The 12192-nt window shown below is 44.9% G+C and overlaps 1 protein-coding gene across 1 annotated transcript in view; it reads right to left on the minus strand.

The window, feature by feature from the left end:
* The window catches only part of PDGFRL (platelet derived growth factor receptor like), a 72662-nt gene that overhangs the window by 52155 nt on the left and 8315 nt on the right, over positions 1-12192 (minus strand). The window contains exon 3 of the mRNA XM_003256712.2: positions 5681-5978. Within this exon, the coding sequence (XP_003256760.2) occupies positions 5681-5978 (298 nt within the window). The remainder of the gene's footprint in view (positions 1-5680; positions 5979-12192) is intronic.

A 12192-nucleotide genomic window follows, 5' to 3' on the forward strand; every position in this document is an offset into this window, starting at 1 on the left:
CGGGCTGTTGGGAGGTGGCTCAGCCTTGAAGGACAGACTGCACACCTATTGACCTAAACTCACTGGACAGACTCCAGGTGGACACCAACTCCTCAACAGCCCCATGACCTCAGCTCTACCTGGGGCACCCAGCACCCCCGCCCCACCACAGGGCTAGAGGCTCTGAGACCCTAAAAAAGGGGCGGGCATTAGGGAAGGTGGAGGCACACTCCTCTCCTGTTGGACAGGTGAGCTCTGAGGTCAAGCCCTGGGCCCAGACACGCAGAGACTCTGGCTGCCCTGGCTCTTGTTTGTTTAGGTCCAGGTTCTGCCCAGACCAGGGCCCAGGAGAGCTCTCAAGAGGCTGAGAAACCTCCAGGCCAGACAGAAAGTTGGGGCCAGAGCTGGGTTTTAGAGATCCTACAGGATCCAAAATGGGGCAGCTACCTAGGTGGGGCACAGCCCCTACCCGAGAACAGGAGAGTCCTCCAGAGAATGTGCCACCATCAGGGATATGAGCTGGGCCTGCCCAGAGCCTGGGCACCTTTGGGAGCGGGAAAAGTGAGGTGGAACTTGGAAAGGCTTTGAACACCAGCCTGATGGTTGAGGGGATGATGGGCAGGGAGGGAGGATGAGGAGGCTCCCTCTGGCATTTGGGAGCAAGTGGGTGGAGGGAGGAGCTCCTGGAGGTGGCTGCAGTCCCTTAATGGGGGGCCTTGCTCTGGGCATGTGGGGCTGTCCCTCCATCCAGAGCTGGCCCAAGACCCTTAGAGCCCTGAGTGCTAGCAAATCTCACTGCTCCTGACCCGGCTTGTGTATTCAAAACGCAAACAGTAAAACCAACATCAGGATGCCCATCAGGAAAAAAAAAAAAAAATGTTCATGGTAAATCCCACTTCTGGGTATACATCCAAAAGAATTAAAAGCAGAATCTCAAAGAAATATGTGCACATCCATGTTCATGGCAGTATTCACAACAGCCAGAAGGTGGAAGAAGCCTAAATGTCTATCGCTGGACGATGAATTACAAAAATGTAGTCTAGGCCGGGCACAGCGGCTCACGCCTGTAATCCCAGCACTTTGGGAGGCCGACGTGGGCAGATCGCCTGACGTCAGGAGTTCGAGACCACCCTGGTCAACATGGTGAAACCCGATCTCTACTAAAAATACAAAAATTAGCCAGGCATGGCGGCGCGTGCCTGTAATCCCAGCTACGCCGGAGGCTGAGGCAGGAGAGTCACTTGAACCTGGGAGGCGGAGGTTGCGGTGAGCTGAGATCGCACCACTGCACTCCAGCCTGGGTGACAGAGCAAGACTCCATCTCAAAAATAAAATGTAATATATACATACAATATAATATTCCTCAGCCTTAAACAAAAAGGAAACCACATCATATGCTGCAAAATCAAAGAACTTTGAGGATGCCATGCTGTGGTAAATAAGTCAGTAAAAAAAAAACAAATATGTTGCATGTTCCATTTATATGGGGTACCGAGAGTTGTCAAACTCATAGAAACAGCCAGTAGCAAGGTGATTGCCAGGAAAGAATGCTAGGAAAGGAGTTCAGTGGGCGCATAGTTTCGGCCATGCAAGATGAAAACGGCCTAGAGGTCTATTGTACAAGCATGTGCCTATAGTTAACAATACTGTACACTTCCAAATTCTTTTTTCTTTTTTTTTTTTGAGATGGAGTTTCACTCTTGTTGCCCAGGCTGGAGTGCAAAGGCAAAATCTCGGCTCACCGCAACCTCCACCTCCCAGGTTCAAGCGATTCTCCTGCCTCAGCCTCCCTAGCTGGGATTACAGGCATGTACCATGCTCAGCTAATTTTGTATTTTTAGTAGAGACTGGGTTTCGCTGTGTTGGTCAGGCTGGTCTCGAACTCCTGAGCTCAGGTGATCCGCCTGCCTCAGCCTCCCAAAGTGCTGGGATTACGGGCATGAGCCACTGCGCCCAGCTTTTTTTTTTTTTTTTTTTGAAACAGTCTCACTTCTGATCTGCCCACCTTGGCCTCTCAAAGTGCTGGGATTACAGGTGTGAGCCACCATACTTGGCCTTCAAAATCATTAAGAGGGTAAATCTGTGTTATGTGTTTTTTACCACACATAAATATATATAGCGGTAAGCCTTTCCAGATTTCTTCCAAGTAGAATATCCATATGTTCTCTCTTACACACACACACTTCAAGTGTGGAAAGGGAAACAGGAAGAATGGATTCACTTTCTCCCTCTCCAATCCCCATTCAGCCCACTCAGCCTTAAGAAGGACTCTATCCTGTTAGATCCACGATGCTAGAGGATAGAGTCAGAATAAAAATGTGAAAGATGTCTTAATACAAGAGGATAAGAGAGATAAGTAGACAGTTTAATATCACTTATACAAGTATTTTTATTTACTCTCCAAGGCGTGTGTGTAGGTGAGAGTGTGTGTGTGTGTGTGTGTGTGCATGTGTATGTGTGTTTAAGAAGGACAAACGTATCAGGGAGGCTTGTTAGTCAAGCATTAAATAGAGAAAGCGAAAGGCCAACCACTCAGCTAAGTCTCAGTGAAAAACAAAGATGGTGACAGAAAATAAAAGTAGTTTTCAGTGTAAAGAGAGCTGGGAAGAGGAAACAGCAAGTGCTGTGGGAACACATAGCTGGGGAGGCCTGCCATGGGTTTCCCGGAGAAAGTGATGCCTGACGGTAGCCCGGTGCTGAGGGGCCCGAGAGTGCTCCTGGCTATGAAACAGCAAGGTTGAAGGCCCCGGGAGCCTGGTGCTTTTGAGAATCTCACAGGAGCCCAGGGCAGCAAAAGCAGAGTGACTGATCAAGATGAGTGGTGACTCCAGAGGACAGCAGAAGTCAGGGAGGGCCTCGCTGCCATGTGAGGATGTAGGACTTTATCCCCAAGGGCACCCATCGAGTGGTGAGCAGGGGAGCCACATGCTGAACTCTGACTTTTAAGTGTTGTTCCAGCAGCAGTGAGAAGCCCTAGCCCTGGTGTGGTCACCGCAGTATCAGAGATGGGAGAGAATAGCAGCTCAGACAGGGGACAGTGACTCCGGGAATGCAAATGGACAGACTCCCATTCCTGGAAGAAGGCTCCATTGCTATAAAGAGGGAATTGAGTCATATATTATGTTGGCGCAAAAGCAATAGTGGTTTTTCATCATTACTTTTCATGGCAAGAACTGCTATTGCTTTTGCACCAAACTCATAGAATTTTGAAATGTTAAAATGAAGGCTGAACTGGCTTAACGTGGTGACCAACCGGATGTGGAGAGTGTGGGGGAGAGGGAGGAGAGGCATGGATGCTGCCCAGTCTTCTGGTTGGGTAACCAAGTGGATAAGGATATCCTTGAGGGAGATGAATTTCTGCAGAAACACAGTTTGTGTAGAAACATAAATCTGTTATGAACGTGCAGAGTCTGAGATACCTGCCCTCTGCAGCCTTTCTTTCTTGCTTTTTTTTTTTTGAGACAGAGTACCGCTATGTTGCCAGGCTGGAGTGCAGTGGCGTGATCTTGGCTCACTGCAACCTCTGCCTCCCAGGTTCAAGCAATTCTCCTGCCTCAGCCTCCCGAGTAGCTGGGACTACAGGCATGCACCATGCCCAGCTAATTTTTATATTTTTAGTAGAGACGGGGTTTCACAACGTTGGCTAGGATGGTATCCATCTCTTGACCTCATGACAATCCGCCCGCCTTGGCCTTCCAAAGTGCTGGGATTACAGGCGTCAGCCACCATGCCCAGGCTGCCTACAGCCTTTCTTTGTCTCATTCTTGTTATCTCAGACAACATCTGGTATTTCTCCATTGTAAATCCATCCTATTTCTCCATCATATACAGAAATACGGTCAGAAAGAATCCTAGAAATCATGTCATCCCCTACCCTTCATTCTACACATAAGGAAACTGAGACCTGGCAGAGTTTAGGAGACTTCACCAAGGTGCACAGGACTCTAACCCCATACACATCCCCCGACCAAGAACCCGTGCTCAGGTTCCTCCCAGCACCCCAGGAAGCACTTGTTTCTTTCTTGCTTCTCACACTTGCCGCTGTCACCATCGTAACCACTCTTCGTGGTCTAGAAGCCTAGCCTCCTGAAGATACTCACTCAAAAATGAGAAATCATTGGCCGTCTTAGCAGTTGAGGCCTCTGAATATAAGTCATAGATTTGTGAACATAAAAATAATCAGAAGCAGCTGGGCGCAGTGGCTCACGCCTGTAATCCCAGCACTTTGGGAGGCCAAGGCAGGCGGATCATGAGGTCAGGAGACTGAGACCATCCTGGCTAACATGGTGAAACCCTGTCTCTACTAAAAATGCAAAAAATTAGCCAGGCATGGTGGCAGGTGCCTGTAGTCCCAGCTATTTGGGAGGCTGAGGCAGCAGAATGGTGTGAACCCGGAAGGCGGAGCTTCCAGTGAGCAAAGATCGCACGACTGCACTCCAGCCTGGGGACAGAGAGAGACTCCATCTCAAAAAAATAAAAAAATAAAAATAAAATAATAATAATAATCAGAAGCAGTTGAAAAGTAGTTCAAGTTGCTATCTGGTCAAGCTGCTCACAGCAATCTCCTGTTAGGTCATTTCAGTTTTCATTATGATTACTTAAAAAAACAACATACATAACAAATGACATTAAACAAAAAAAAAAAAAAAAAAAAAAACAGAGTCCATAAAAAAAAAAAAAAAAAAAAAAAAAAAAAAAAAAAAAAAAAAAAAAAAAAAAATATAACTTTCACAGTATTTTTTTTTTTTATTTTTTTGAGACGGAGTCTCACTCTGTCACCCAGGCTGGAGTGTGGTGGTGTGATCTTGGCTCACTGTAACCTCTGCCTCCCGAGTTCAAGCTACTCTCCTGCCCCAGCCTCCTGAGTAGCTGGAATTACAGGTGCATGCTACCACATCTGGCTAATTTATATTGCTTGGAGAGATGGGGTTTTACCATGTTGCCTAGGCTAGTCTCCAGCTCCTGGACTCAAGTGATCTGCCTGGTTTGGCCTCCCAAAGGGCTGGGATTACAGGCATGAGCCACTGCACCTGGCCACACAATATGAATTTTTAAACATCCATCTCTATGCATAATAGTTTTCTATAACATTCTGGTTTCCTATAAAATTTCACTCATCATACATTTTCATACAAAATTGTCATATGGTTTTGTCACATGGTTTCCTATAAAATTTCACTCTTTCAACAAATGTTGGTAGGATTCGCAATTTTTTTTTTTTTTTTTTTTTTTTTAGATGGAGTCTCGCTCTCTGTCACCCAGGCTGGAGTGCAGTGGCGCGATCTTGGCTCAGTGCAAGCTCTGCCTCCCGGGTTCACGCCATTCTCCTGCCTCAGCCTCCCGAGTAGCTGGGACTACAGGCGCCCGCCACCATGCCCAGCTAATTTTCTGTATTTTTAGTAGAGACGGGGTTTCACCCTGTTAGCCAGGATAGTCTCGATCTCCTGACCTCGTGATCCGCCCACCTCGGCCTACCAAAGTGCTGGGATTACAGGCGTGAGCCACCGCGCCCGGCCTGCAATTGTTTTTATTGACTGGGTAAAGAAATAAAACCTATGAATTTTGCTCTTCGAGCTTCTATTTTTATGATCTGTTAGGGTAAAATGGAACATGTCAGAAACAATGTGTAATAATAGTTAAGAAGGAATTTTGTTAACTATCACAAATCCTCAACCCTACACAGTTTTAAAAAAATGCTTACCTGAGGCGAGAGTCCTTAAAGCTGTCCAGATACGCAGGGTAGCTCCATCCAATTCTACTCCCTTTACATCGAAGCTCTACAGTTTGCCCCGCCAGCAGACTCAGGGTAGCAGCGGGTTTCTGGAAGCGACCTTTATCCAGCACTTGCATCATGATAGACTGCGTCTTTGGTGTTGAATCGGCTGAGACCCTGTCCTTTATTTTAGGAATTTTGGGCTTCACCTTCTTGTTGGTAGGTTTGATTCGATTCTCTCCTGGTTCTTTCGGACGCTTGTTCTTGGGAAGGTGTTGGCCAGTAACTGCACAAACGTAAGGAGAGAGAAATGCACTGTAGTAATGGCATATTCGGAATATTTGAGGCCAATAACTTTTTTTTTTTTTTTTTTTTGAGACAGATTCTCACTCTATTGCCCAGGCTGGAGGGCAGTGGCGTAATCTCAGCTCACTGCAACCTCCACCTCCCAGGTTCAAGCGATTCTCTTGCCTCAGCATCCTGAGTAGCTGAAATCACAGGTGCCCACTGCCACACCCACCTCATTTTTGTATTTTTAGTAGAGATATGGAGACCGGGTCTCAGCATGTTGGCCAGGCTGGTCTCAAAGTCCTGACCTCAGGTGATCCGCCTGCCTTGGCCTCCCAAAGTGCTGGGATTACAGGAGTGAGCCACCATGCCTAGCCCTGACAACTTTTAGATAACTCTAGAGAAGATCACTTTTTAATCCTCCCCTCCTCATATGTCAATATTGTTTTCAGTAAAAGTCATGTAAAAATCATTTTTTGATTCTTTAGTTTTAAAACATTAAAAAGGAATATATTTCAGCTCCAAAGATATTATTCAAATTCAGCAAAAAAGTTCACATGTGAGCTGAAATTTGCCCTTAGAAAACAAAAATATTACTGCCTATAGTTCACACTGTCTCACAGTCTCCAAGTGGTCACACAAAACAGCAGAACTGAAGCCATTCAAGGCTGTTTCTTTACTTTGCAGTCATATGTTGTCACTATTCATTTTGATTCTACTGTTTAAACACAGAAATATGTAGTTTCACGGAGACTGGGGACACAAAATGTGCTGAAAGTGCACACAAAATATTTTGTGTTTAACGTTAGAAATAGAATCTCACTCTGTCTCCCAGGCTGGAGTGCAATGGCATGATCCTAGCTCACTGCAGCCTTGAACTCCTGGGCTCAAGTGATCCTCCTGCCTCAGCCTCCTGAGAAGCTAGGCCTACACATATGTGAGACCATGCTGAGCTAATTTTTTTTAAAGATGGGGGTCTTGCTATGTTGCCCAGGCTGGTCTCGAACTCCTGGCCTCAAGCAACCCTCCCACCTAGGACTCCCAAAGTGCTGCAATTATAGGTGTGAGCCACTCTGCCCAGCCAAGATTTTGAACCATGATGAGCTTTTTCTCAAAACAAATGGTAAAGCAGACATTACATTTGTCAGGGGCTGGCAATGTCTAGGTAGAATAAAATGTTTCTTATTAAAGATTAAATATTAAATGTATACTAATCTGAAGCTTACATATAAATTATCAAAACAACTGTAAATGTAGCAATGATTTAGAATTTCACCAACAAAATGTCTTTGGGGAAGGAGTATTTTATCACCAACATTGTTGAGAGTTGCCGGCAAATAGTGATAATAAAAAGCTAACTGACTTTAAGTTGCTTTTATTGTCGTTTCTGCCTTCTCTGTAAGTAAGGCACCATTATTGCCTGCATCCAGAGAAGAGTGCCCCCACTGTTCTGCCCATGGTGGGCCACTGGACTCCAAAAATCTCATCTAAGCCCCTTGCAGCCACACACTTGTGTCCACCCAGCAAGAATGAAAAGGGGACTGTAGGCCAGGTGTGGTGGCTCATGCCTGTAATCCCAGCACTTTGGGAGGCCAAGGCAGGCGTATCAGTTGAGTTCAGGAGTTCGAGACCAGCCTGGGCAACATGGCGAAACCCCAACTCTACTAAAAATACAAAACTAGCTAGGCATGGTGGCACATGCCTGTAATCCCAGCTACTCGGGAGGCTGAGGCACGAGAATTGCTTGAGCCCAGGAGGTGGAGGTTGCAGTAAGCAGAGATCGCACCACTGCGCTCCAGCTTGGGTGACAGTGAGACCCTGTCTCAAAAAAAAAAAAAAAAAAAAAAAAAACCGAAAGAAAGATAGGAAAAAAAAAGAAAAGGAGAAAAGGAAAAAGGGACTGTAGAGTTTCAGTTTGACCATCTGTCTGCAGAAGCTCAAAGGCCACCTCAATAGATACCCATAGAATTACAAAATTTTCAAACTTACGAGATCCTTAGAGATCATTTAGGTCAAGCCCTCGTGTTGCAGATTTAAAAACTAAAGGAGGCCCTCCCTGAAAAGTTGAATAAACAGTACAGAGTCACTCAGCTGGTTAGTGGCAGAATGTGAGAGCAGAAGTCAGGCCTCCGATTCCTATTCCAAAGTGCTCATTTCACTACATGGAGATAAACATTCTGTACATATTTTGAATAACCACACAGCCCTTGGCCAACTGAGAGAATGACAGTGCATGTGTAGAAAATGGGAACACGTGATAGATCAGGAGAAAAGTATAACAAAAAACGCAACTGATTTGAACTCAACTGTGTAATGATGAATTTGGTTTCCTTTGCGTGTTGCCCTTTGAAACGGGAGCCATGTGGCCTCCACTCTTAGTTCAGTCTGGCCGTGACTCTAGAACCAATCCTGCCCTTGGGATCTCCTGGCTCAGTGTCAACAACCAAGCCTCACTCTTTGGACTTCAATGCCTCAATCCCTGAGCCCTGCTCTATTTTCTATGACTTCAAGTCCAGCTGTGACCTCTTTCTTCTCTTAGGCCGAAGCCTCTTATTTCCCTTCCTTCCCCTACTAAGGTTCCTCTTGGTTATAGGCCTTACTGAGCATTCTCAATCCTTCCGGGAAGGAGAGCTGTGACCTTGAACCCTAATCTCCAAGGTGGAACCCCCAACATCTGCTGTTGAATCTGCTGTTTGCCCATCATTCTGCTGACCCTGCACATGTGGTTTATCACCCCGGGTTCTAATGATAGGTGGGGGTAGACAATGGCTCCCATGCACACGCTCCCAGCCTCCTAGAAGGAAAAGCACTGCAACGGTTGGGAATGTGTCAGACCAACAAAGGTACATTAATCCAGCAACGTCAATTGTGAATCATCAGCTTCAGCTCTGCAATAAGGTAAAAGTTTTTTTCTCAAGATAGAAAATAACAGGCCAGGCATGGTGGTTCGCACATGTAATCTCACCACTTTGGGAGGCCAAGTTGGGAGATTTGCTTGAGGCCAGGAGTTCAAGACCAGCCTGGGCAACATGCTAAGACCCCATCTCTACAAAAATTAAGGGAAAAAAATAAGTTTAGTGTGGTAACACATGCCTGGAGACTGAGACTGAGACTTGAGCCCACAAGTCCGAGTTTATGGTGAGCTATGACTGCACCACTGCACTGCAGTCTGGGTGACAGAGCAAGACTCTGTCTCAAACAAAAAGAAAAGAAAGAAAGTAAAGCCTACCATTATAATGCCCAAGACATCTGTGCCCCATAAATACTTTAATGCCTGTGAAATTAATGAACATCTGGATTAAGGTCTAATTTGGTATTCTGTGTATCATGTAACAAGAATTCAAGCTATCAGAAATGACCATAACCATCTGTAAATGCTATGGAATTTAGACAAACAGAGCTACTTCTCTGACTTCTAAGCTATCATATCTTGTGTATCTATGTAACTTGGGAACATCAGATTATCTGATTATGGAGATTATGCATCCAAATATTTGCTATTATCTATGCAAAATAATTTGACCTTTTGACCAAATAGCCCCACCAGCTAATCTAACTGTATAGTTGGTCCAGCTGCCTGACCACAGAATTGGCCTGTGGTTTGACGGTAATGATGCTAAGTGAAAGGAGCCAGCCTAGTGGCCCCACACATACCCAGACATTCCTGGAATTGAGTGACTCCTAAATCCCATCTCTAACTTTTTAAAAGACTATGACTCTTCAGCCTAACTATGTCAATTGGTTATTTTTCAAAGGCCTGAAAAATACAAGAAGAATTCATGCTATAAATAAAAGTGAACGTCCATTACCATTGCATTTTCGAGACTATTGCATCGTCTATTTTATAGAGAAATAGGTGGCAAAATTCAAGAACCATTGAATATCATTACTAACTTCAGGTCCAGGCCTGCCACTTACTGGCTGTGTGACCTGGGGAAGCTACTTGCCCCCTTCTGTTTCAGTTTTCTCATCTATAAATTGAGAATGATATGGTAATAACTACCTCATAATAACCATAATAATTATTGTGGGACTTAAATGAGTTAATATGTCAAAAATGCTGAAATTACCATCTGACCTATAGTAAGTGATTGCTAGCTAAGTGCTATTTTTTTTTTTATGGTTGTCACATGAGATCTCTATGACAAACGTGTGGTGGAAACAAAACAGATATTAGTCTTTTTAATGTATAGATGCCAAGTAGTTCACTCCAGGTCTTCAAGAAGGTAGTGAAAAAACAGACTCTCTGAATGCAAGTCTAGAGCTTTCTCTGGCTCATGCCATTGCCTCTCCATCCACTTAGAGATTAGCATATTGTTGCTTTTTCACTTTATTTGCACAAATCTCACGCACCATGAGATTCTTTGTTTGATGTGACATGGAGTTCCAAGCCAAACAGAACTTGATGCTGGGGATGACAGCCTCCTCTTCCTCGAAGAGCTGGAGGTGCTTTTCCAAGGCAGACATTGGATCACCTCAGTGAGGAGATGCTGGTCAAAACCTCATCTCCAGCTGAGTGCAGTGGCTTATGCCTGTAATCCCAGCACTCTGAGAGGCCAAGGAAGGTGGATCAATTGAGGCTAGGAGTTCAAGACCAGCCTGGCCAACATGGTGAAACCTCATCTCTTCCAAAAAACACAAAAAAAGTAGCCAGGCATGGTGGCACACGCCTGTAGTACCAGCTACTCGGGAGGCTGAGGCATGAGAATCGTTTGCTCCTGGGACACGGAGGTTGCAGTGAGCCGAGATCACGCCACTACACTCCAGCCTGGGCAACAGAATGAGACTCTGTCTCAAAAAAAAGAAAAAACAAACAAAAATCCCAAAACCCTTATATCCAAAATAAACAAACAAATGTTACAAAGCAAGAAGGAAGCAGGAAAAAGGACCATGATTATTCATCAAATGAGAATCCCAGTCAAATCTTATTCATCAAAAGTGACCTATTAGCCTAATTCAATAGAACTGTGTTAGAGGAGAAAATAAATTCATTAAAAGAATCATTGACTGCAGCCCGGATGAGATTTCTTGTTAAGCACAGTCATTAATATCAAAGCGCTCGAGCTGTTGGGTTTTCTCCTCCCTGATGGGCAGTAAAGGGGAAAGGCCATCACTGAGAGTAGCTCCCCAGTAACCACACCATACATTTTTCTGAGCCACTCAGTTGCTTCCCAGTTAGTTACACGCACTGAGAGACGCCACTCTGATTTTTCCATTTTTCATCAAACACCCGGCAGGAACACACACACTTTTCCAGAATCAAAGCTGAGAAGGTGGGAAAGCAACACTACGGAGAGGAAAAAGCAGCAAGATGTAGCGAGCCCTTCTCCTTTGTCTATTCCTTTCGAGAACCCCATTCCAAAAAACCCACCTACTGTCAGAGATTCGAACCACAGAGACTCCATCTTGAATAGGGGCTGGGTAAAATAAGGCTGAGAACCACCGGGTGGCATTCCCAGGAGGTAAAGGCAGTTGTCACAGGATGAGACAGGAGGTTGGCTCAAGATACAGGTCACAGACACCTTGCTGATAAAACAGCTTGCAGTAAAGAAGCTGGCCAAATCCAACCAAAACCAAGATGGCGACGAACGTGACCTCTAGTCATCCTCACTGATCATTATATGCTACTTATAATGCATTAGCACGCTAGAAGACACTCCCACAAGCGTCATGACTGTTTACAAATGCCATGGTAACATCAGGAAGTTATACTATATGGTCTAAAAAGGAGAGGAACCCTCAGTTCCAGAAATTTCCCATCCCTTTCCCGGAAAACTCATGAATAATCCACCCCTTGTTTAGCATATAATCAAGAAGTAACCATAAGTATAAGCAGCTGAGCAGTCCATGCCACTGCTCTGCCTGTGAAGAAGCCATTGTTTTATTCCTTTACTATTTTAATACATTTGCTTTCACTTTACTTCTGTGGACTTACTCCGAGTTCTTTCTTGCACGAGATCCAAGAACTTTTTCTTGTGGTCTGGATCAGGACCCCTTTCTGGTAACATTACCACTGTTTAAAGTATTATTTAAAAAAAAAAAAAAAAGCATTTTCTGAGAATTAGATCCTTCCATGCCAGGATAAAGACCTCAATCTGAAGTATTTTCCAGAACACCTGCTAGAATACCGCTGATGACTCTCTTCTTGAAAAACTATTCACATGGCTCGCAGGACCCTGTGCTGCCTTGGTTTTCCTCCTGTGTCACTGACA

Source organism: Nomascus leucogenys, chromosome 4 (assembly GCF_006542625.1).
Source record: "Nomascus leucogenys isolate Asia chromosome 4, Asia_NLE_v1, whole genome shotgun sequence".
NCBI lineage: Eukaryota > Metazoa > Chordata > Mammalia > Primates > Hylobatidae > Nomascus > Nomascus leucogenys.